Source organism: Pogona vitticeps, chromosome 14 (assembly GCF_051106095.1).
Source record: "Pogona vitticeps strain Pit_001003342236 chromosome 14, PviZW2.1, whole genome shotgun sequence".
In the NCBI taxonomy this organism is placed as follows: Eukaryota; Metazoa; Chordata; class Lepidosauria; order Squamata; family Agamidae; genus Pogona; species Pogona vitticeps.
Genome location: NC_135796.1, coordinates 1,320,189 through 1,346,055, shown reverse-complemented (window position 1 = coordinate 1,346,055; position 25,867 = coordinate 1,320,189). Strand labels below are relative to the sequence as shown.

Genomic DNA, 25,867 nt, shown 5'->3' with positions numbered 1-25,867 from the left:
TATTGGTGAGAAACGCCCGAGTTTTTGCAAGCAAAAGGCATCTGAAATTCATGGAGGTGAACTGGACATATTTCTTTTCCAATGATCATACAAGGTCAACATCTATATACCTATCGTTCCCATTCCTTTTCTCCTTCCAGTCCAGAACTTTTCCTCTTGCCTCTGAGGGCTTATGGTTTTCTAACTGCAACAATTCAAGCCGTGTTTCACCTAAACCAAACAATCACAGCTTTGCGGTACAAAGGACATCAGGTGGTTTTCTGGGGACATAGGAAGTTCAGATGTGATGTTTTGGGTCCGTGAGAGCACCCACCCCACACGCTCTTTCTCTCTAGTCACCCTGAAGTATTGTTTGTTTGTTTGCAAACCAAACCACTGAGTATAGCGCTAGATCCCCTTGTCGCTATGTTGTCTCACTACTTTAGCGCTACATCACCTTGTCACTGCGTTGCAAGATTATTTAGTGCTAAATCACTCCACACAGGCAAAAAGAGAGAGAGATAAAAATTGCATCGATGCCAGCGCCTACGCAGCTTGCCCATGGAGTCCCACCTGACAACCACCCCCTCCTCAATCTTCTTTTTTTGTCCCACAGTGGCTCACCATGACCTGGAGAACACCATGAACTGCAGCTTCATTGAGCCCCCTTCTGTGGTGGAGCAGCCCTCGCCCTCGTGGTCCTCGCGAGGCTCCTTCTCGTCCTTCGACACCACCGACGAGGGACCCGTGTACTGCGTCCCACATGAAGGTCAGTGGGGTAACCACTCGACGGGGTCCGGCTGCTGTGCAGAACCCCCACGGCGCTTCTGTCCTGGAAACCTCAGAGCCTAAAACCAGGAATGGGCAGCCACCCGAGATCTGGGTCCCCATATACCCCTTCCTACAACCCTCAACACACACACACAAATTCCCACAGAAAAACAGGTTTTTAAAGGGCACAGACCTCTGGGGAGGATTTCATAAAGATGGGGCCACCGCAGCTCCTAAAACCTTTGCTTTAACTACCATGGTATTCCCCAAACAGTGCAGGGAGCGGTAATTTGAGGGTGCTAAGGATCTTGGTGGGGGCAGTGAGGGTCATTCCCTCTCGCCTAGTTCACAGGGTCCCACAGAGAAAAGAAATAGCCATTATTCATACTGAAATTTGGGGTGCAACAGGGACCACCAAAGCTTTCCAGCCAAGACGGCCTCTGGGGTGATGTTTTCTCCACGTCTATGGCTCAAGGTTCCATCGGCCTCCTTTCCAAATGCTTCTGTGTGTCCATTTCTTTGGCCCCAGAAACCAGAAGTAAAAAAATATTTATTTATTTATTTATTTATTTATTTATTTATTTATTTATTTATTTATTTATTTATTTATTTATTCGTTCGTTCGTTCGTTCGTTCGTTCGTTCGTTCGTTCGTTCGTTCGTTCGTTCGTTCGTTCGTTCGTTCGTTCGTTCGTTCGTTCGTTCATTCATTCATTCATTCATTCATTCATTCATTGGACTTATACCCCTTCCATCTAGCCGCAAGCCACTGCTCGGGGGGGGACTTACACATGAAAATAAACATTCCCATAAAGTTCAACAATAAGGCTAAATGCAACAACACAAAGGACTTTTCCCTAAACCCAACTCTATTGAATGGCATAAAATAATGCAAAAATTGTGCCAGAAGCTGTATCAATTAAACAAGGAACCTCGGGTTGTCAATAATCAAGTGATTAAAATTAGGTAGGGGTAGGATTTTTGAAGGCCTGGGTAAAAAGCCGTTTTAAATGCTTTCTAAAGCTGAGGAGGGCGGGGACCGGACACACTTCCACCAAAAGAGATCCATAATGAGGGGGCCACCACTGAAAAGGCCCAATTCCTAATGGTCATTTTCCAGGTCTCCTTGAGGGTAGCCCTCCATAGCATTCAGGATCAGGGGTGCAGGTGGGACAGGAGGTTGATCCGAGGGAGAGGCGCCCTGTCCTGTAAAAGTTGCTATAAATACCCATGGAAGTTTATACAACACATAAAACACACACATCCCATGTAATGGCATTGCAACTCTTCTTACCGTAAATGTTGTATGCAGAAAAACAATGGGAGTGTCGCAATACTGTGCCTCCTTGCGCCTTCTCTGTGATCATAAGTGTGGTTAAAATGCTAACACAGCCCTCTGTGATAGCTAGGATTTAGGCTGTGTCCCTAGTTTTAACTCTACATCATTTTGTGTTTCCTTTCCTAATTGGTTTTGGGGGGCAAAGTAGAGAAGTGTGAGGTTTTTTTTTTCAGAAATCAAAAAAGGGGGTGTGATACTAAAAAGTTTAGCAGCATTGGTTTAGAAGGACATTTCAAGCCGGTCCGAATATTCCGATCACAGGGTTTAAACCCCTTACATTAAAATGCACACGGTGATGACACTCATTTGCAATTGGGGGGAGGGGGGAGTTTAACAAAGACTCTTCTCAAGATTGAGAAGATCAGCCATGCATTCTTGAGTCATCCAGGGAAGATGAAGCCTCCATGTTCCGACATAGTGTACCTTTGAACAGAGGTGCTGAGGACAAGCTCCCTGGCTTCTGAGCATTCCTCTCGGAAACAGCTCGTGGATATGGAAGACTGAGGATAGGACCCACCGCTCTGCAGATGCAGTGGGACGAGGACCCCCAGGGTCCCTGCTTGTTGCCCATGTTCATTGGGGTCAATGGGCGTCAGGAGTCCAACAGGATCCAGAGGGCCCTTGGGTGAAAGGGGACCCCACCTCGGTGTGGTCACTGTGGTCATCCTGGTGTTTTGACTTGCGAAGGGAAAGCTGAGCTTTCTTTCCAGGAGACATATGTCCATGGCCACGGTGCCGGGACGCCAGAGTTTCCGCTGCGCAGCAGGATCGCAGCCCTGCGGTCAACAGCCGCCTCGGCCGTACTGGTGCTTGTTTTGCCTCTTCCCTCATTTTGGCAACCCTGCCTGGGCAGAGGAGTTTTGGTGCCAGGCCAGACCCCACTGCGACACTTTGGAGCAAATCACAGCCCTCTGCAAGAGAGGCTTGTAATGGCTAAAGAATTCTAAGGCCACACAGGCATGATTCGGAAAGAAAACACAAAACTATAATGACCGTCCAGAGATTTTCCCACCCCTGCAAGTTAACTCCTCAAACCCCAAAGTATTCCTTCCACTGGGGAAAAAAGAGAGAGAGAGAGAGGAAACCAGCCACCCAACCCTCTGAATCGTATATTTGCTACAAAAGCAGCAGAGAACTGCCCGGGGGTGGGGGGGGGGAACAGGCCACTGATAGTTTGAGCCCCAAAAGCTCATTGAGAAATAAAAAATAGTGTGGAAGGCATTTGGTGCGAGAGGCTAGACTGACCCTCTGGAGCCCCAGATGAAAGCCAATTGGGGTTCAAGCCTTTGGCGTCAGGGCCAAGAAAGCTGGCTTTGGACCCCTTGTGGGTTTTGCTCATCTTCTTTTGTTCCTTGTAATTTTAGGCTGCGTTCCCATGCCATGATAAGTCCACAGACCCAAGCCCCTACTAAAAACAAGCTCACGTCCCCAGGAAAAAAAAGGGAAGGGTGGGTTATGAATTGCAACGAAGCCTGATTTTGGAAACAACCCCCGAGTCAGCTCCAAGTCATTGGTGTGACTGAAGTCCAACTGGACACCACCTTTGGTGACTAAACAAACCAGAAATCAACCCCATTGGGACCGGGGATCTTGGTTTGTTGCACGCACGCAACCCTACAAACCATGTTTCTGGATCAGGGTTTGTTCTGATGCTCAAGGGTGTTCCATAGAAGAAGATACAACCGCGGAAGGCAGGGTGGCTGTCCTTGGTTGGAGGCTACGAAACAGAGGTTGGAGAGCCATCTTGTCTGGGACGCTCCAGGCTAGGCAAACCCTTCTTCTCCAATCATTCCTCAAGAATGATTTTCCTGATTTTTACCGTCCTCCCTCCCCTGGTTTACTGTATTTAAGAGATCAACAAAAGTCCTCTTTTTGGATGCCTTCCTTCCGGCCTTAATGCGTCTCCCTGCTTTTTTTCCCCTCCAGAGAGCATGAGCGATAGCAAAGACCGGGTCCCCGGCAGTCCCGCGGAGAAGAGGGTGCCCTCCATCAGCGAGGAGGAAGCCGGGGAATACACGGTCCTGAAAGAGAGCAGCTCCACCCAAGCCGACAGCAGCGAGACGCCTCTGCTCAAGTCCTCCGACAGCGAGCGCTCCTCCTGCGGGTCCAGCTCCGCCAGCGGGGCGGCTCTTTATGCCAGGATCGCTCGCCTCTCCAAGCAGTCGAGAGAGGAGGACGAGAGCATGGTGGAGAGCAAGTCCGCCAAGCCACCGTCCCCCGAGAGAGCCAAGCCGCCCCCTCCGGACCCCTCGACGAAACCCAAAGTTTCTTGGATTCACAGCAAATATAACTCTAACCAGTCTAACTCTCTGCCCGCCATCGGGCTGGGGGATTTGTCCGAGCACAAGCAGGGGCTGGCCAAGAGGAAGAGGAGCCCGAGCGAGACGTCGGCCGGGGTTCACGGCCGATCGGAGGAGAAGGTGGCCCTGAGGGGCAAGGAGAAGGCCCCGAAGCACCCCAAGGAGCTGGCCGATGGCAAGGGTCTGCCTTCGGCTTCGGGGGACCAGCCGTCCCCCTCGAAACCCAAGCAGAGGCACAAAGCCAGCCCGGACCAAACGGAGAATCTCAACGGAGCCGTCCAGAATGTGATCAAGAAGATGGGGAGCCACCCGCCGCCGGAGCGGAAGTCCGGCGAGGCCCCCAAAAGCCCCGGCCACGGCAAATCACGGGCCGAAGTCCTGCACCCCCACTTGTCGCCGGAGGCTGCCTCATTGCTGGCCGCACAGCTGAAGGAAAAGACTCAGAGCCTCAACCGGGGGGACGGAGGGGCCAGGCAGAACGGGGTGAGCCCCCTGCCCGCCCAGAGGGAGAAGCCGACCCCTCCCCAGAAGGCCAAGCGCTCGGGGGCCGCCGGCAGCCAAAAGTCCAGCAAGCCCGTCCTGCCGACGTCGCCCAACTTGCAGAAGCTCATCAGCCCCATTGCCGAGACCCCCGCCGCCGGCGACCCCAAGAAGGGGGAGAAGGCAGGCTCTAGTGGCCCCCCAGAGGCCGTGCCCATCGAGCCTGTGGTCAAGAAAACGCCCATTAAAAAGCCCCCCAGGAAGAAGAGCAGGGAGGTGGCCTCCGAGCCGTCCAAAGCAGCCCCCACGCCCCCTCAGACTGTGCAGTAAAGGTGGCCTCGTTTGGGAAGACCGTCCAGTGGGGCAGAAGACGTGGGCCCGAGGAACGTGGACAGGGAGGGTCAAGATCCGTCCCGGGGAAGGGAAGACAAGGGCCGGAGGATGACATGGCCCTGGGGGGAGGGGGGTCCTCCTGCCCCAGGGATGGACCCAAAGCACTTCTGACGTCATCTCTCCTCTGTGGGGTTGGGAGGGGGGTTTTTGGGGGACCAAGCGCTGGCGCCTGGGGCTCTCAGCGGGAAGGAGGGGAGGGCTACGGGGTGGGGTGGGGTTAATGGGTGGGGGGTTTGGATCTCATTTGTACCAGTATTATAATTGCATACGCCATGCTTTTCTTCTTAGGAACGTTTTCCGTTGATATAATCTGCAGGATGGAGACGCTGGCTTTTTGGGTAACCTCGCCCGGTCCGAGGACTATGAAAGCCGCCCCCAAGGCCAGGTGTGGGGCAGGGCAAGGCTAGGGCTCCACGCACTTAGAGAAGGGAGGTGACCGTGGATCTGGGCCTTGTCCTGCCTCTGGAGAGTTGGCCCAACAGGCCTCATGGGGCTCCAGACCCCTCGCCAGAGAGCCTCTCCCGACGGCCGGGGGGGACCCCGGCCCCGCCGTGCAGCTGTGCTGCCTTGGTTTGGCTTGGGGGGGCTGGGGATGCTCCTTTTGGCCTTAGGGGTTCGGCGGCCACCAAGCCCACACACCCTGGCTGCCACGGGGCCAAAATGGTACGCGAGTCCGGCGCCTCCATGGAACGCTTCCTCCATTAAAACCCAAATGTATTTCCATCTTGTGGCCTGTGGTTTCTTGGTTGGTCTGCCCTCCCCGTCTGGATCCCAGTGGGGGGGATGATAACAAGGTGGACCAAGCTGGTTTCCTGCTGCTCCAACGGGTGGGACCCAAACCGATGGAATCCAACAGTATGAAAAAAATTGTGCCTAAACATTAGGAAGAGCATCCTGACAGGAAGAGCTGTTCCCTGGGGAGATGGAGTAGTTTGGAAGAAAGCGAAGCCTCCTCTGTTTAAACATCCACCGGGCAGCCTTCTGTCTGGGATGCTTCAGCTGTAGGATCTTGCATTCCTAGTAGGGTGGACTAGATGATCTTTGGGTACCCTCCTGACTGTATGATGCCTAGCTGTCCTGCATCCGGGCCCCAAATGAGGCAGCTGGCCCTGGACTGGCTGAATATCGGGAAAACCGTATTAACTGTTAGAGCAGTACGACAATGGAGCTCATGATCTAGAGGCAGTGAGCGCTCCAACACTGGAGGAATTCAAGACAAAATTGGACCACGGTCTGTCAGATCTGCTTTGTTCATATTCCTGCACGGAGATTGGACTCAATGGCCTTAAAGGACCCTCCCAACTCCATTTTTCTATGATTCAACACAAAATGCACAGTCATTCTGCTTAAATGATGAAACTCATTTCCCGTTTTACACTGGCACATACAGATCAGCAGATGCCACTTAATGCAAATCCACATCCTCTTTTCCCCTCTCAGTTTTTGGTGGCATCCCACAGATCCTTGAAGGGTCTTACCTGGAGTGCCACCGTAAGCAATGGTGCTGGGTTTGAAATATCAGAGAGCAAGACACGGAAATCAAGTCCATGTCACCAGCTTGCTGATTCTTGTGAGCAGCAGCTGCCTCATTTAGGAAGGAGGCCATGAAAGCATGGGAGATGTGTGCCTGAGTCATCTGTTGCAGAATTGAATTTCTAGTAAAATTCCTTTTGCTGTGTGGTAGAAGTACAACGATCCACAAAGAAGAATAGCTACAAGTTCCCCAGACAGTCCACCCCTTTCTCATTAGCCAGCACTTAAAGTCTCAGTAATTGAGACAATCTGAGGCATCTTTAGGAGGAAGAATAAAAACACTTCATTGCTTACAGTGCTGAACAGATTAAGAGCAAACAAAACAACGGACTTCAACAGACTCAAGAGAAGGAAAGGAACACTCGGGGAGAGGCGGGGCTCTCTTTGAATTCCAAGGCTGGAAGGGAACGATTGGTTAGTGCTGCGTAGATTGACAGCCAGTCCAGTCCAGAAAGGTCCCTCCCAACCAGACCTACTAAAGGCAGCAGGCAAGGTTGTTAAAAACTCCAACGTGTATTACTTATTATTATTTTATTTCAAATATCTTTATCCCACCTTTCTCCTTCCAAACATCAGCCAGGTTGCTGAATAAGCAGGCAAGGCAGTGCTACAAGGCCCTAGTGATTATCATGCCCCGTGCAAAGCAAGTGTGTGACAAGTAAACAGTGGCAGAAGAGGGGAGATTAGTTAATACAACCAATCATCTCAGAATTGCTACAGAATGGCTTCAGAATGGGATCTAGATGTCCTGTCTACAAAACAGACACAGAACTCCGAACTGGGGAAAACGTCTCCCAGCGGTTTCCAGTAGATGTTTGATAGTAAGACGACGGGACAGGCTGGCAACAGGCAGGTCTGAAGCACTCTGTCCTTGGGGTAACGCAGCTGGACACCATTGAATTTACTCACTGCTGCAGAGGACATTTACACACTCACATGTACGGGTGCAACATCGGTCCTCTCTTTCCAGAACTTTCCAGCTGGCTCCATCCAACCAGCAGAAGGCGGCACATCTGGAGCCAACTGCCCTCGGCTTGCATCCGGCCAAGTTAAACATCTCCAGGCACCCGGACCGTTCCCCCCCCCCCCGGTCTTCTGGAGAGGCAGACAAGCCGCCAGGAGCTGCGCAACCCCACCGCAGCTTTCGCCAGACAGAGGAGGGGGAGACGATGCTGGGGCCTTGACATCTGGAAGCGATCGAGAGGCGGCTGCAAGGCACTGTGGGAAAGCTGGCACCGTCCGCCACACAAAGGGAGTGAAGTCACGTCCTGACCGATTTCTCCTTCTCCTGCCTCGAGCCAGGACTCTGCCACCTTCAGAGGCAACGCAGAGCGCAGCAAGGAACAAGAAAGAACTGCAGGAAAACTTCCAGAGGGGCAACAGTCACCCTCCTGGAACTAAATGAAGACCACCAGTTTGGAGAAGGATCACCTAAGTCCTAATTTTTTTTTCCTTCCGAGTTAATTCTAAACTCTGGGCACAAAGGTGTTATACATAACCTGTATTTAGAAAATGGGAGTCCTTAAGGGCTGATAGTTTGTTAGCATCACAGCAACAGTGTCTCCGATATCCCAGATTTGATCAGCAGGGCTTTGTTTTTGAAGCATGGGATCCCTTTGCAGTCTGGTTGCTGAAACATCTGGTAGCAAGTCCGCCTGACGCTTGTCTCTCTTACAGTAAAACCCTCTTTCAGCTCAAATTATGATCTATAATAATCTCTGTGTCCCATGATTTCTGTAGCAAGCAGGTGCTCAGAGGCCTCCCCGGTTTTATCCTTTTGTAGTAAGGACGTGAAAATCAGCAGGGTGAAATGGACAGATTGTCACAGCAGGGCTCCAAAGACCCGAGTTCAAATCCCTGTTCAGCTGTAGGTGGGCGAAGGGACAGAAATTACTTGGTAGTACGTAACAACAGCAGCAATAAAGGACTTCTTTAAGACAAGCATGACTTCTTCCTAAGTGCTGTATTGGTTGAATGGTGGCACTCTCTGTGCATGCTCAGAGACACAACGCCTGGGTCAGACAGAAGATTTAGGTCCTTATACCCTGTCACTGACCTGGGGGGGTGACCATCTTTGAAGGAAAGGAACTTCAAAGACAGATTGCAGACAGTCAACAAGAATCCAAAAAGCGCTTCTTGGACTCTCTCGGCTTAAATAAAGATGTGGGCTGCTTCTTATCCCATCATATTAATCAGCTCATCTCTGCAGGTTAGCCTGGATCGGCACCCTCCTGCCACATTGTCCTTCATCCAAACCTGGCACAGCCAGTGAACATAGAACCCTATCTAAGCCCTGTAAACAGCCCCGTATCTCCAAAGAGATTTATGGGGGTGCAGGAAATCGGGACGAGTAAGAAAACCAGACAAACTTCTAACTGCTGAGCAGAGCCAATTGAACTCAGCCAAGTTCTGTCTAAATTTTCTTCCTCAGAGGCCAATCTCCTTATTAAGAAAGCAACACAGTCATAACCATGAGATATACTCAGAATGATTTGGCTCTGAAAGTTTGGTAGCAAACCCACGTGGCCAATTAGACATTCAGCTGGTCTGTTCAAGAAACAAAGCTTCTACATAGAAATCAATCATTACTGTTTTATTAAAATGAATTACTTTAGAAAAGGTTTCAGTTGATAGTAAATTAAGTCAGTAGGTACATTTTCATTCAAGACCAACAGAACACACCAGTCCCCCACTCCAGCTAAAAAAAATAAAGAAATGAAACTATGCTAACTAACAAAAAGCATAAATCATCCATCTCACATGTCTTGGGTCTTCAAAGGCTGATGCTAGATGAAAACCAGTCCATTATGGGAAAAACACGTGTCTGCCCCTTTCTCAGGCAAACTCCATCTTTCTTCTCACTTTCTCCTCACTCTTCTTCTTCCCAGAATGCCTCCTGGGCCTTGTTGTTCCGCCTAACTTTCTCAGGGAGCTTCAGTTGTTATCATTCTTTGTGGCAGAATTATTTTGACTACGAAACTCTCTGCTCTCTGCTCATCTTAGCAACGAGATAACCAGAGAGCGAAGCTTCTCTGGAACAGCATGTAAAACTTTCCTACTACAGAACAGACTTTAACTCAAAATGGATGCTATTGGGACAATCTTAGGACTACATATCCCATTCTAATACACATAAAAACACAAATCATCACATGCCCCCCCTGATTATCGTTAAAATTCAGAGCAGTTAATCTGATCTAATTTTAAGAAATCAAGTAAAAGTAACTAAAAAGTAATTCAAAGTAATTAACTGGTTACATCTCAAAATTCAACTACAGATTAACTATTACAATACTGAAACATAGCACACTGTTGAATACATTGTTTCAACGTTCAGGTTCATAAGAATCTTCACAGTACATTCTAGAAAGACCATCTGCCACTACATTCAATTTTCCAGGAATGTGTTGAACTTCAAAATCAAAATCTTGCAATGCTAGACTCCATCTCAACAATTTTTGGTTGTGAGATTTCATCTTCTGCAACCAAACTAAAGCTCTGTGATCTGTTTGGAGTGTAAACTTACGACCCCATAGGTAAGGTCGAAGTAAATTAAGAGACCAAAAGATAGAAAGAGCTTCTTTTTCAGGTACTGCGTAACTTCTCTCTCTATCCAAGAGTTTTCTAGAGAAGTATGAGATAGGGTAAAGGTTCCCATCTTCTCCTTGCTGTAACAAAACAGCTCCCAGTCCTAATTCAGAAGCATCAGTTTGTAAAATGAATGGTTTGTCAAAATCAGGGGATTTCAGTATAGGTGCATCCATAATCTTAGCTTTTAAAGCTTCAAAGGCACCTTGACACTCTGGTGTCCACTTTACCTTGACAGGCTGTCTCTTCCTAGTGAGCTCTGTCAGAGGTGAAGCCAAATGACTGAAATCAGGAATGAATTTTCTGTAGTAGCCGACTAGGCCCAAAAATGAGCGTACCTGTTTCTTAGTTTTAGGGATAGGCCAATCATTAATAGATTGTACTTTAGCTTGCAAAGTCTGAATTTCTCCTTGCCCAATCAAATGACCTAAGTACATGACTTTTCCTTGCATCCACTGACACTTGCTGGCTTTGACTGTCAGTCCTGCTTGCTGAAGTCTGGACAAAACAGTTTCAATGTGAGACATGTGAGAATCAAAATCAGAACTGAAAATGGCAACATCATCAAGATAAGCACTTGCAAAAGGTAAACCTTGTAAAAGTTTGTCTATCATCCTTTGAAATGACGCACCTGCATTCTTCAAACCAAATGGCAATCTGCGGAAACGGAAAGTTCCCACGTGCGTGATGAAAGCGGTCTTATCTCGTGAATCTTCAGCCAAATCTAGCTGCCAATAAGCATTCTTTAGATCGAGAATGCTGATAAACTTAGCCTTTGAAAGATGTTCAATTAAATCATCCATTCTAGGCAATGGGTATGGATCTGGAACAGTAACACTGTTTAACTTTCTGTAATCAACACAAAATCTTACTTCCTCGAGAATTTCACCCAAAGCGTTACGTTTTGGCACCAGAACCACCGGAGAAGCCCAAGGGGAGAATGACGGTTCAATCACCCCCAAAGATAACATCTTTTGTATCTCTTGTTCAATTTGGATAGCATGATTACCAATTGCTCTATATGGGCTAGACCGTATGGGCTGGGCATTGTTCTCAGTAGTTATCACATGACTGATCAATTTGGTGTAACCTGGTTTATCTGAAAACACATCTTGGTATTGTTCTAAAATTTGAAACAACCTTTCTTTCTGATCAACGGTACCTGTTAAAACAAGATTATCAGACCATGTACCTGCATCTTGCAATTCAGATAACATATCAATAGGTTCATTTGCAGCATGAAAATATTCAGCATGACATTGAAAAACCATTGCAGATCTATCTTTGTACAGTTTCAAACTATTGACATGGTAAAGAACAGGTTTCTTATTAGAATCCAACATTTTGACAAGATAATTGACATTTCCCAGTTTTTGAACAATTTCACCTGGACCTTCCCAGACAACTTCTAGCTTAGAAGGTCTGAGTGGTTTCAGAACAAGTACCAAATCACCCACAGAAAATTCCCTGTGTCTGGATCTCTTGTCGTGGAAGAACTTCTGACTTGCTTGAGCGTCCAACAAATTGTCTCTGGCTAACTCCTGGACAGCCAAGAGTTTCTCTTGAAGTTTTCTAACAAAATCAGCAACTGGAACAGTACTACTTTTAATCACCCCTTCCCAATTGGATTTCAGGAAGTCCAATGGTCCTTGTAGATTTCTTCCAAACACCACCTCACTTGGAGAAAAGCCACCTAGTGAAGAATGAGCTGAGCTACGGTAAGCAAACAAAGCAAAAGGCAAAAGCTCATCCCAAATGTTTCCATATTCTTGGGTCAAGGTTTTAATCATCCTAAGCAAAGTTTGTTGACCTCTTTCCACCATACCATGAGATTGAGGATGATGGGCCGTGGAAAAACTGATGGTTATTCCACTTATCTCGCAGATCTTACGCATAAGTTCACTTGTAAAGGCTCCTGCTTGATCACAAATTATTTTGGATGGTACTCCAATACGCGAGCACAAGTCCACGATGATTCTAGCTATGGTGGTAGCTGTCAGGTTGCTAATAGCGTAAGCCTCGATCCACCTACTGGCAGAACAGATGAAAGAAATGATGTATTTCTTCTTAGATTTAGTAGGAACAAAAGGTCCTAGCACATCCATTTGCAAACACTGGAACACTTGGTCAGGAATTTCCATGATCTGCATTTCGGCCTTTACCTTGTCAGTTTGATGGCCTGTGCGTTGGCAATAGTCACAAGAACTGACATAGTCCTTTACAGTTTTTGAAATATTCTCTGTACAAAAGTCCATTTTCTCCCCACAGGAAACTAACTTGCTGATGCGCAGGGCGTTCAGCATAGTTCTCTGCTTGTGACCTCAAAGAAGCTAGAGAGGGATCATTAAGTTGCTTCAGTCTAAAGTCCTCTGATCCCTTAGGTACCACCTCCTCCATTTTAGTTTCTGTTGTAGTTGTATTATCAGGTTCGGTCACAAGAGGCTGCTGTTGGGTAAGGTCTCCATCTGAGCTATCCTCAGTGGATTCCTGCTCCCGTTCAGGATCATGCATCTCCCTACTTTGAGATCGCGTAACTACCGACATTGAAGTTGCATTTTGACTCTGCATGTGATCCAAAAAAGCAAGATCATTTCCAAGAAGAAAATCAGGTTTTCCCTCATGGGTTAAAATATGTTTTGCCCCTGACCAGCTCTTATACGAAATTTTGACATAAGCTAAAGGAATAAAACGCTGATCAGTCTCTACAGATCCATAAGTTTTTACTGGACACCTCAGGTTGTTCAAGATTAAGGTGGGGTCTAGAAAACGTTTGCTTATCGAAGAAATGTCGGCACCCGAGTCACGAAAAGCACTTAAAGCTATATCACCTCCAGGTGTGTGAAGAAAAACCACCTCAGAAAATGTGCGGGTTGCCCAGTCCCTTTGTGCAGTTGGTACTATGCAATCAGGATCCATAACAGAAAACCTCTCTCCTGATGCAGTCTCTTTTACAATTTCTGAGGAAATTGAAGCAATTTGTAAGTCCAAAACTCTAGGCACATATTGGTTTACTGCTGCCTGCATTCCACTGGCTTGCGAAGGGGTTACAGTTAGGTTAACTCCTTCCTGACTCTGTGAAGGCACAATGCTTGACTGATGAGGCACAGAAACTGCATTACTGGCAGCTGGTACTTGCTGAGTTCCTGCTGGCACAGAACTTACATACGCCATCTTGGGTGTGCCTGCTTTAGATCTGCGTGGAGCTGGCACAGGTGTCTTCCTAGCTGGCTCCTTAACTTGGCTAGCTGGCACATTCAACCTTGGGCAATCTCGTCGCAGATGAGAGCCACCACATTCAAAACATTTAAGAGGCGTTTTACTCTGGCTAGGAGCTAGACTCCTGCGTTGCTCAAATGAACTTTGCCTGGGCTCTTGAGGAAAAGACTTTCTAATTTCAGGCTGACTCTGTCTCTTAGGCGCCACTGGTGCAGTCTTTGGCCTAACAGCAGGTTCATGCGTTTTAAAGGAGAGAATTTCATCAGTCTTTAAAGCAAGGGTTTGCAAGTCTTTGTATCCTCTCTCCAACAAAGTACTCCTTATTTCTGAAGGCACTAAATTAAGAAAATGCTCCATGTATAACACAGTTCTTAAATCCGCAAAAGTACTGGCGCCCAAGGAGCTCAACCACTGATCACCTAGATGTTCTATTTTGTCAGCTAGTGCAGAATAACACTCATTAGGCTGCTTTTTCAGTTTTCTAAAGTTCTGCCTCAGTATTTCCGAAGTGAAACCAAATTTTCTCTTTACCACCTCTTTAAAAGTAGGCCAGTCAGGGTCCTCATCAGATAATTTGGCTACCAAGTTGGCAAGTTGCCCAGAACACTGAGTACGCAATAGCTTAAGGTGCCAGGCCTCCGGTATCTTAAGGTCTCGACACGCCTGTTCATATATCGATAAAAATGATAAGATATCATCGCCATCATGGTAGTAAGGTAGATTGCTTCTATCAACACTGGCTATTGAGTTCTTAAACTCTTCTTTTTCCTTCAGCTCATTAACCAAACGCTCCACCTTTGCCTCTCTGTACTGCTTCAATAATTCATCAGCCATGCTCTGATTACGAATAGTTTGAGTGTGACAAGCAACAAAATCAGCAAACACCATGGCTAACTTATCCACTGGTGATAGACTCTTGTTAGGATCAGGACCCACAGCACCGGCTGCTGCTGCTGCTGCTGCTCCTGCTGTCCCATCAGAAATGCCTCTGCCTGGCACTCCCCTCCCTACTGGAGTGCTGGCACCCGCCATTTCCTCTGCCTGATCCATCTGTTGCAACTTAGTCCAAGTCTGATCTGAATCAGATCTAAGTAGATCCTGGACGTCCTGTGCTGGGAGTTTAGCCATTATATTTCCCTTTTGTAATTCCCTTCTCAGTTGTGAAGAATCATAAGTAATCCTTTGCTTAGCACCACTTGGAGTCAAGACGTCCTGTTCAAGAGCCTCCAAAAGCTCTTGGTGCCAGGGCTTCGTATCTGCACTACCAATCTTAACTTTTCTCTGAGTCACAAACAGCTCTCCAGGCAATTCCAAAAATTCTTCTCCTGCTAAGTGTTGATCCATATAAGCTTCAACCAACGCAAACACCGAGCTGACCCAAAAAGTAAAATCTCTCTCTGCCCATGTAGCCGAAACTGTAGGGCGAGAGCAAAGCCATAAAACACTCTGGCAGGAACAGCCCTAAACTGGAGCTTCAGAAGGGCGTCCGTTTACTTGCATGAAAATGCCCACTCATTAAACAGCCCAATTAAACATAAGCGTTGTTTCTTATCAGACCTCACTGCAGCTAAGTCTTTCCGTAAGATCCTTAGCTGGAAAGAGAAAAGCAATTTGGCTAATTTACAGCCTGTCAGCATGCACGCACTCCCTCAGCCAAGGCTTCCGGAAGAATGCCTGCAGCTTCACTTACAAAGCAAGCACCATAAATCCATAAATCACACTAAAGCACGTGTTCCGTCCCACCGCTGCCACCATGTAAACAGCCCCGTATCTCCAAAGAGATTTATGGGGGTGCAGGAAATCGGGACGAGTAAGAAAACCAGACAAACTTCTAACTGCTGAGCAGAGCCAATTGAACTCAGCCAAGTTCTGTCTAAATTTTCTTCCTCAGAGGCCAATCTCCTTATTAAGAAAGCAACACAGTCATAACCATGAGATATACTCAGAATGATTTGGCTCTGAAAGTTTGGTAGCAAACCCACGTGGCCAATTAGACATTCAGCTGGTCTGTTCAAGAAACAAAGCTTCTACATAGAAATCAATCATTACTGTTTTATTAAAATGAATTACTTTAGAAAAGGTTTCAGTTGATAGTAAATTAAGTCAGTAGGTACATTTTCATTCAAGACCAACAGAACACACCAGTCCCCCACTCCAGCTAAAAAAAATAAAGAAATGAAACTATGCTAACTAACAAAAAGCATAAATCATCCATCTCACATGTCTTGGGTCTTCAAAGGCTGATGCTAGATGAAAACCAGTCCATTATGGGAAAAACACGTGTCTGCCCCTTTCTCAGGCAAACTCCATCTTTCTTCTCACTTTCTCCTCACTCTTCTTCTTCCCAGAATGCCTCCTGGGCCTTGTTGTTCCGCCTAACTTTCTCAGGGAGCTTCAGTTGTTATCATTCTTTGTGGCAGAATTATTTTGACTACGAAACTCTCTGCTCTCTGCTCATCTTAGCAACGAGATAACCAGAGAGCGAAGCTTCTCTGGAACAGCATGTAAAACTTTCCTACTACAGAACAGACTTTAACTCAAAATGGATGCTATTGGGACAATCTTAGGACTACATATCCCATTCTAATACACATAAAAACACAAATCATCACAACCGTGAGCCCTAATCTTCCATGACGCTTGTCTTAAACTCAAGCCCTTTTTCCCACCTCGGGTGTGCTAATCTCTTCATCTAGGTGGTTATGCACCCGTCACCCTCCATTGACCTAAGCACAAGTCTTACCCAGCACCACCATTCCGATCTGTTCCCTTGCAAGAATAATCAACTGTATGCGTTTTGGCCACTAATTAACCACTAATGTGCTGAGCGTCCTTCCTTTCTCCGTGTGTTTGATCTTCTAACCTCACCGTTGCTGGATAAATGCGTACCGAGAGGCCCGCAGAGCCAGGCTGGAGTCCATGAAAGCTTATGTCCAATAAAACCTGCTAGCCACACGGCGCTTCATTATTTTCATAAAAAGCAGAGAGATGGGCAGCCTCTGGACAGTGCGGACTGAGCTGCAGGCACTGGTCACTTTTCTCTTGCACTCTATATTGTGATGCACCGTAATTCTGCTTTAAGTGATTTCTCATGCTGCAATTTTACCTAGAGATTAGCACAGGCCATTTTATGCACTTATTTCAAAATCCTTTCGGCTTGCATACGCATCCTTATAGATCAGCGCATGCAATTTTATGCCCTGAAATGATTTTTCATTTTGCCCGTGTCCATAGAGATCAGCACACACATAAAATGCGCTCTTAATGCTAAGTCATTTAAAAGGATCCTTTCTAATTGTGCATTTAAAGCCACACATTATGGCTATTAGCCTTCTCTTTTACCCTGAATATTTGCATTAAGTGTTCCGTCTCCCAAGCTCAGCTAGGCATCTGGCCCTTGGGCCTTTATTTTGTAAGACAGGGGAAATGAAGCCCTCCCTGCACTGGATAAGGAATGCGCTCTCTGTCCATGTTCAGAGGCGCCCTTGTGAGACACAAGCCAAGGGTGCCATCTGTCTATATCCATTGCAAAGAAAGGAGGGGAGGGAAGCGAGCCAGAGGGAGGCGTTGCAAGAGTAGCGCTAGGGGCGGGCCGCGAGGGCGCTCTGTTCATGCTCAGGGTGTCCCTCGACAAGACCGCCTCGGGCCAGAAAAGCGAAAGGCCTGGGCGGCGTTGGCAAGGCTTCCCCGCCGGTCTTCCTCCACAAGCAGCCGCCGAAGAAGGAGGAGGAGGAGCCGGCGCAGCGGCGCCCGCCCCTCGGCCTGCCAGAGGCCTAGTAGGCCGCGTCCCGGGCGCCGCCCTCGCGTCCTCCCCTGGCCGGCCATGCAGCGCTTCAGGCCGGCCTTCGTCTACGACGACGCCGAGGATCCGCCCGGGCTGGAAGGCCTCGCTGGAGGAAACAGCCTCCCCACCACCAGCGGCGACCGGCAGGCCCGGCAACAGGCGCGCCACTACCAGCTCCTGTCCGAGCTCCAGGCCCTGGTCAAGGACCTGCCCAGGTAGGGAGGGAGAAGCCCGGCGGGGAAGGGAGGAAGCGGGCAGGCTCCCCCCCCCGGGCTCCACCCGTTCCGAGGCGGGCATTTTAGGCGTTTCTTCTTCTGCAAAGGTTGCGGGCCGATCCCTTCCACGCCCTGCGGCGTCCCTCGTGGAGCTTCCCTGGGCAGGGGCAGTCTACCAGGGAGCCCTAGGGACGAAAGGGAGGGCCAAGGGGAGGGAGGATCCTTCGCCCAGCCCTCCCCGCCACTTGGGGCAAGCTGGAATAAATACAATTACTGTATTGTTATTATTAAATACAAAACACAGGCTTTGACGGTGCATTAGATAGCAGACCCAGGTTTCAACCCCAAAAAATGCAGTCTCCGTTAAATATCAGAGTAGCGTGCATGGTGTTCCTAGTACTGCTATTTTATTTTATTTTATTTTATTGCTTTTTGGGGGGGGGGTGACAGTGCTGTGCAAATCATTTAACCCAAATTGACAAATATTCAGGAAATATTCTGTGGTGCAGCCTGGGTCACTTTCTTCGCAAATACGTGTGGACTCTTGAAAAGGGGGGGAAGATTCTGCATTTGGTGCTTCTGGGAACCTCACTTGAGCCAGAAGCTGCTAAATATTTATTGCAAAACAGTGGCATGTGTTTTCCAGCAAATTTTGAACTGGAAGATTATCTGCGCAATTTACTCAAAATTGTTTTCCTCTGTGTCCTTAGTAGACATTCTGCTTCATCATATCTGGTTTTGGACTGAAATGCTAGATTGGAAACGAAGATAAGGCACATTTAATGTGCTTGAAATACACTGGGATAAATTTGAAGCTTTATGTGGAATCGAATGTTTATTAAAATATTGCACTTTAAATTTTTACAGCATTGTGTGCTTCATCTTGGTTGTTGCCCACAATAAGCTCCTAACCTCCCTCCTTCTGTTTTAGTGGTTTCATTATAATTATGCCACGCCGTGTTTGTTTGCTAGCTAAACCTTTATGGCTTCTTCAGAAGAAAAAAAATCTTTTTAATCGATGTTATGTAAACACACATTTCCACTTCCTAAGGTTAAAGGAAAAAGAGACACTATTTATGTGTGTTTGTTGGAAAGAGAAACAAGCTTTCAACAACATGGTACATAGTTTTAGTTTAGTTTTGATTTGACATATGTAGCCAGAAGGTGAATGTATAACATAGTGTTGGTTTGAATTATTCTGTTTTATTTAACCCCTCCACTTTACAAATCAGTAAAATGTATGTTATTATTACACGCACTTCTTAGGAGTAATCAATCACCTCGAAAACATGCATTCCAACTTTCAAACCGGCAGTTTAGCCTAATGTATTGCTATCCGTTCCTTGTTGCTTATTAATTTTATGAAACTATTATAATTAACCTTATTACCCAGCAGTGCATGGGGGCAGACCAGAAGGTCAAGCCTAAAATTAGCAGTCAAGTCTTGAAAATCTGAGATGACATGTTTGCAAAATCACTCATTTTTTAATTTCAGGAACCAAATGAACAGCAGTCAGGAGGAATGCATGGCATGGAAAACTCTCAAATGGGTTAGTTACCTACTGGATAAAAATGTCAATAAGAAGCAATTGACTTAAATTAGGTTGCCTTCAGGCTGAAATTGAAATTATTATGCACAATGCAAGACCAAGTTATTCAGACTAGATGCTATCAGAAAATAATTATGCAACAAAGATTTGCTTATGGCCTCTCATGAATCCAAAGAAACAATGTGCAGGCTTAACCACGTTGCCAAGATTATTTTTCAGCAGTTGGCTAAATCTTAGGGTTTACTCACATATTTTCCTACATATTATAAATTCCAGCCTCCTCCAGTTTTAAAAAAATGGAACCACAGTGCTGTACTTGGACAGGCAGAGGATCAGGGATAGAACATTTGATCGTGCAAAACCCAATATTATGCTTCTAGATAAGCAGCAAAGAAGAGCATACTATGGAGGTCAGAGTTTCTCAAATGCACAGAAAGTACAGAAATAGTAAAGTATCAAACGTTAAGTCAAGAAAGTAAAGAACATAGCAGTGATATCAGGCTGTTCTTTTCTCTGAACTAATTTCAGCAGTTCAAAATCTTGGCTTACCCATTTAAAACAATGGCCAGTAGTAGATCCTTTGCTTTCAGGAACCTCCAACCCCCCCCCCCCAAACCTTGCAAGCGTGTCATCTCACTCTGTAAATTTTTAGGACTTCAGTCTTGGTTTTCAGGGTGGACCCTTCGGTCTGGCCCTGTACTCCAGCAGTGCTGAAAAATAAGAAGTACATTGTTATCCTCGTCATCGTTGTTATTTTGAAATAGATTTTTTCCTTGAAAAAAAATGCATTACTAGAAACATTTCCACCTCCCTTCACAGATTGCTCACCTTCCCTTTTTAAAAAGTTTGGTTGTCTCTTAGTCAGGGGTTGTGGTTTCTCGCCTGTGGGCCACCACTTAGGTCAGGATAAGGCGGATGCAAAACATTTTCAGATCGCAGTGCTTGGATTCAGAAGTGGAAACACAGCTTTCGTGAACTTGCTTGTAGGCTTTTAAGAAGTGCCAGACAGTTGTTTTCAGTTTTCAGACTGGGAACACATTGGGTTGAGCCATCAGCCAGAGGTGCAAATGCCGAATCAACCAGCAGCTTCTCAGTATCTGTATCATAAACTCAGGGAAGTCCCGGAAAAAGCCTGTGTCCTCTGTCCCTAGTTGAATTACGAGTGAATGAATGAATGAATGAATGAATGCTGACTTATTGGTGATCCTTCCTGGAGGTTTTCAAGATACACCTTGTGACTCAGCCCATCTGTTGTTCTCCCCCACCCCTTTCAGCTCTTCCCAGCAGCGTCTCTCGTACACCATCCTCAGTGACCTGGCTTTAGCTCTCCTGGACGGGACCGTCTTCGAGATTGTCCAGGGCCTACTGGAGATCCAGCATTTGACGGAGAGAAACCTTTACAACCAGCGGCTGAAGTTGCACAATGAGCACCGAGGCAAGAAGGCCCGGGTCCCCAGCATGCATCACTAGCCAAGCCTGCTACCATCTGTGGTGTTCCTTGTCGGAGGTGGCTTCACACAGGGCCAAGGGGTCCCTTTCCCTCCGCCCTTCCATGGAGGGGATGTTGTTGGGATTGCTCAGATTATCAGCTCTTTAGCCAGTCAACCAGTTGGCAGGGCTGTATATTTTTTAACGTTATTGGAAGATAAACTGTGTCAGGATTTCTCCTTGTAGCAGGTGATGCCCGGGTGAAATAAGGTCCACTGTGGTTAACAGCAGGGCAGTTTGGCTTCTATTCGTCCTTCCCCAATCAAATCCTGGTTTCTCCTGAACAAGCAGAGACCGCTTCTGAGCATGCACTGAAGTTGATCCTGTGCTTCTCCAATGATGCAAAATGAAATGACATCTTCCTCCCTTCCTCCCTTCCTCCCTTCCTCTTTCTTTTTCTTTCTCTCCCTTCCCTTCCCTTCCCTTCCTTCCTTCCTTCCCAACCAGCCCTCAAGCAAGAGATGCTCCATAAACACCGGGAAGCCCAGCAGAGCTGCAGGGCACACAACCTGCCCCTCCTCAAAGCAGCCCAGCAGAGGGAACTGGAGGTAAGGGGCCCCTCCCTCCCAGGCAGCCTGGACCCAGAGAAATGAGGGGGGGATCTTTCCCTTGCGTTTCCGGGATACCCATTGAATGGCTCCTAGGAGGTATTGCAGATCCTGTGCTTCTTTCAGAGTAGAGTTCCTTTCCCATAGCTCAGTGCTTTAGTTACGTATCTGCAGAGCCATAGATTTCCGTTCCCCACTGTGGATATTAGAAGAGCCAGCCTGGGTGGCCTTGCACAAGCTGCACAGTTTCAGGGCGTCCCCTGAAAAAAAAGAAAGAAGGGGAATTCACCACTTTTGTGAATTCTGTACCTGGAAAACAGAGGCAGAAGGGGGTGGGCAGCTTCATGGAGCAGTTCTTGGCCTTTCCAAGGACCCCCGCCACCAACACCACTCCCACAGATGTGATACCTTTTCCAAAACGGTGCAGATCTGTTTCCCGTCCTCTTCCAAACCGGAAACAGTGTGAAGCTGAGCTCTTTCCTTTGTGTCGTGTTGAGTCCCTTTGCTCTCTTCCCCGCCTTTCCTCAGGCCATGGAGCAGCGAATACACGAGGAGCAGCTGATGGTGGACAAGAAAATAGTCCTGGAGCTGGACCAGAAAGTGATGGATCAGCAAAGCACTTTGGAGAAGGCTGGGGTCTCTGGGTTTTACATCACGACCAACCCGCAGGTCTGTGTCGGGAGGGGGGGGGGGAGAGAAGGTTTTTCTTTTTTCTGTCTGCAAAGCCCTGAAAAGAAAATGAATTAAACACTGTAATTCCAAGGGGTTTCAGGGCACTCTTTTGCACCCTGTTGAGTGTTCACCATCCACTTGTCTGTCCTGCAGCAGGAAATGTAGCTTCTTCTGGGTTCCAGTGATCATCTCCCGTCCTGCTTCCATTTCTGAATCGTACGCCTATGAACGATGGTTCGTGGCGACGTACCCTAAAAGGATGGACCCACAACAATCATAACATTGTCAGGAGGAGGGCGCTGATAACAGCTTGGCATCAGAGTCCAGTGACAAAATCCGAGGGAACCCCATCCCCAGTGTTGGGGGGGGGGGAAGAAAAAAAAAGACGGTCCCCTGGGTGAAATAAAAACAGGATGAGGGAAAAGGAATCGTATTCTCAAAAATGAATTGGCTTGGTGATGAAACGGAGCTAGTGAAACTGGCAGAGCAGCAGAATAATGAATGGCGAGGGGAAACAGGCCCCACAGAGACAGGAGGCTGAGTGGGAGCCCAGAATTTGCCCGAGAAGCCCTGCTTCGAAGCTTTCATTTTAGTGACTTTCTTGGCAGTCACGTTGATGGGGGGGGGGAAGCGCTCTGGGAAGACTGGACTTTTGAAAGCGACGGCTTTAGCCTAAAAGGCAACAGAGGTCACCCCTCGGTGCTAATATAATGTAATCTGAGAATGGGAGAGCTAGAAGGGACCCTCTGGATCATCCAGTCCAGCTCTAGTCAAAGAGGCCCAGTGGGGGAATCGAACTCACAACTTATAAACCACTGAGCTGTCCAGGCTAATTCCATCCATCACCTGTTCGGCCTGACGTGATAGCTGGATTCCTACCGCCAGAGCTTCCTTGCCCTTGGCTAAACTTTTTTTAAAAAATGGTTATCACTCTTAAGAGGAGGTATTAAAATAGTCGTGCGGTGTCAGCCTCAGAAATGGGGACATCTGGAGGGCGGATTCAGTGTGAGCTGCTTCGTACCGTTTAGTGCAAGGATAGAGTCACTACCCTTAGCCCACTAGCATGCCTCTTTTTCTTTGCACACATTACTGTTAATTATTTGGGGGCTGAAACAGAGAATAAACCCTTCTTGATCGCCTAGTGACTGTTTAGACTCACCATAGGCAACCAGGGAAGTGGCTACTGATAAGAAAGGTCTGGTGCCTTTTTTTTATCCCTCTCCCTGCCTCTGCAGGCCCCTTCACCACTCAGCCTCAAATATTGCCGTTTTTTAGGTGGGTGGAGAAAATCAGTACATTCTCTGCCTGAAGTTAAAACACTGTGTTTGGTTTGCAGGAGCTGACTCTCCAGATGAATCTACTGGAGCTCATTCAAAAGCTGCAGCAGAAAGCTTCCCAGACAAGAAAAGTGTTGCCTTGAGGAGGGGAGCGCCCTTCCCATTGCTAGTCACGACGCTCTGTGGGTGTCTCGCTAAAGGAGATTGCGGCACATTTTTGTTGTTGCATTGCAAAGATCATTCCCTCTGAATCTTGTTCTAGAGCAAATCAGGGGCTTCCCTTCCTCCATGGGACTGTGGAGATGAGGGGGTAGGGTTTGAGCACTTCCATTTCATTTTGTCTTTATTTATTATCTTTTTTTTATGTTGTGCTTTTATGATCTTGTGGTAGTGGAGGAATGTCCATGTATTTCAAGGATACAAGTTGGAAGTTGTGGGTCTGTGGACTAGGGGCCCTGAAATACTCTGTAAAAAAAAATCTAGCCGTGGCCCCTTTTTTGAAATTAGCAGAATTTCTCACCCTGAGTCAGAAGCTCTTTGGGGGATATGGAAGGAGGATGTACCCAGTTTTCAGAGATATTTCATGTTAGAGAGAGAGAGAGAGAGAGAACTTTCTTAGCACCCCCCATTCATGGCAGGTTATTGGAGCATTGCATACGCACAAATATGAAAAGTTAAAATATAAAAATGCAACAAGAAAATAACATCAGAAAGATGTTAACGTTCATCCACCAGGACAGAAACTTTTAGTTTTCTGGAGTCAGGCTTAGTTATAGAATTCACAGACAAAAAAAGAGGTAAAAGACCAACATTTATGACGTAGTTGAACTGTAAACGGCGTCTCCACTTTTCACCTACAGACTGTGTTCATTGTGGTTGGCGTTGGTTCATCTTCAGACAAACACTGGCTGGGAGAAAAAATCATTGACCTGAACCCTTTACCGTTTGCCATTGGGGTTAGGGTTTAACATACATTAGGAGCAAAATAATAATAAAAAAAATTACAGGGAGCTCTGTGCTGGTTTTGGATAAACCATGATGCCAAGAAGCAGAAGTGGCCTATTTTACTTGTCGTTAGGTTGGCCTTCCTTCAGGAAGTAAAAGTGGTGTAATTATAACTGAAAAAGTAACCTCAATTTTACTGCTAATTCCTGCACATTGGAACTCCCAGAAGATCAGAAAAATTCTCTGGAAGTCAATGAATGCAAGCGTGTGTTTTAACCCTCATGTGAATGAGCGTTAAAAGCAGCATGAGAATAAAAAAACACAGAAAATTCTTGGAGGCCTGTTTCAGTAAAGGCCGGAAGCCGTTTGTCAGATTTGCCAGGACCCTAAAGGCCAAATTTTGAATATGATTTCTGTACTATTTTTTTAAAAAAATTAATAAAAGAAAGTGAATGCAGGAGTTGTATATTGTAAGGTTGCTACAATCGACTGTTGTCAATTGAACGAATGTTTAAAAGAAAGGATTTTTAACTCTTTGATTCATTGATTGATTTTTTAAAAATTATTCATTTTCCATTGGGTCTGGGAAGAGCATAGGGTTGGGGGTTCCCCAGTACCTTGATTGATTGGTTTGGGGGGAACTCCAGAGGAGGCTGACAGTTCCCAAAACATAGCAAAATTGCCCCACGCCTCCTAAAAGATGTTTTGAGTAGTTTGTTTGTTTGTTTGTTTGTTTTTTAAGGTGGAATATGACCCTCAGTTGGCCCTGACAACTGCATGACACCTCTGGGTCACATTTTGTTCAGCCCTAACCTGAAAAACAAAAACTGAAAATGCAAACTCATTTTTTTTTTAAATAGAGTTCTAACATTTTTAATCTCAGCTTTCTTCCTAGTCGTGAACGTGGTGGCCACCGCTTCTGACTTTACAGAAAGGGCAACAGAATAAGAAGTGACTCAAGGTCACCACACGAGTTTCCTGACTGAGCAGGGATTTGAATCCAGGGCTCCCTGGTCCCATCTACACCCATCTGAAGAGCCAAGGCGAGGCTGCTGAAACCGTTGTTTTATTTCTGCTCCCAGGAAAGCATCTCCTAAGGGGACCTTTCAGTGGGAGAAGCGTATCGTCCTGCAGGGAATCTGGTACTGGGTGGTTCAGAGTTTTCCGTGGCATCCCTCGAATGGCACCCCAAGCAGCCGGCAGAGATGGCAAAGCACCAGCGGAAGATCAGCATGTGGGCCACTCTGCCCGGAGGGAGGACTGCCCTTGCCTGTCTATCCATTGCTTCTCTAGGGACACCCATGAGTCTCATAGGATCTCTTTTCCTACTTTCTGCCACTCCCCTCTGCATTATCGTCTTTTCAAGCGAGTCTGGTTTCTCAGGGTCTGTTCAAAGTCAGACAGCCTTCATTTAGCCCCTTTCCAGGGGGATCTTTAGGCTTGACTTGTTCCAGGACCCACTTATTGGTCTTTCTGGCGGTCCAAGGAGTCCGTAACGCTCTCCTTCAACACCATATTTCAGATGAGTCCTTTTTTTTTTCCCCCATCCGCTTTCTGATCCAGCTTTCTGCTGCTTCTATAGAAAAATGGGCCATCAAGTCAGTTCCGCCTTAGAGCTGTCCTTTCGAGGGTTTTCTAGATAGAGGCTACTCAGAAGTGGGGGGCATCACTGGGGCTGTGCGGTTTTTGCCCAAGGCCACCCAGGCTGGTTCTTCTCCCAGAAGGCACCTAGTGGGGGGAATCGAACTCCCAACCTCTGGCTCTGCAGACAGAGACCCAGCGCCTGGAAC

At 47.0% G+C, this 25,867-nt stretch overlaps 2 protein-coding genes across 3 annotated transcripts in view; both read left to right on the top strand.

Moving 5' to 3' along the window:
- The window catches only part of SCARF2 (scavenger receptor class F member 2), a 43,521-nt gene extending 37,537 nt beyond the window's left edge, over positions 1-5,984 (top strand). For both annotated transcript variants that reach the window (XM_072983473.2, XM_072983474.2), the window contains 2 exons: positions 596-748; positions 4,015-5,984. In XM_072983473.2, the coding sequence (XP_072839574.2) occupies positions 596-748; positions 4,015-5,198 (1,337 nt within the window). In that variant the 3' untranslated portion in view covers positions 5,199-5,984. The remainder of the gene's footprint in view (positions 1-595; positions 749-4,014) is intronic.
- Positions 5,985-17,186: 11,202 nt separating this feature from the next.
- On the top strand, positions 17,187-24,616 carry DGCR6 (DiGeorge syndrome critical region gene 6). The gene is made up of 5 exons (XM_020799102.3): positions 17,187-17,597; positions 20,422-20,582; positions 21,083-21,183; positions 21,712-21,852; positions 23,192-24,616. Exons 1-5 carry the CDS (start codon positions 17,422-17,424, stop codon positions 23,273-23,275), a joined length of 663 nt encoding a protein of 220 aa, XP_020654761.3. The 5' UTR covers positions 17,187-17,421; the 3' UTR covers positions 23,276-24,616.
- The last annotated feature ends 1,251 nt before the right edge of the window (positions 24,617-25,867 follow it).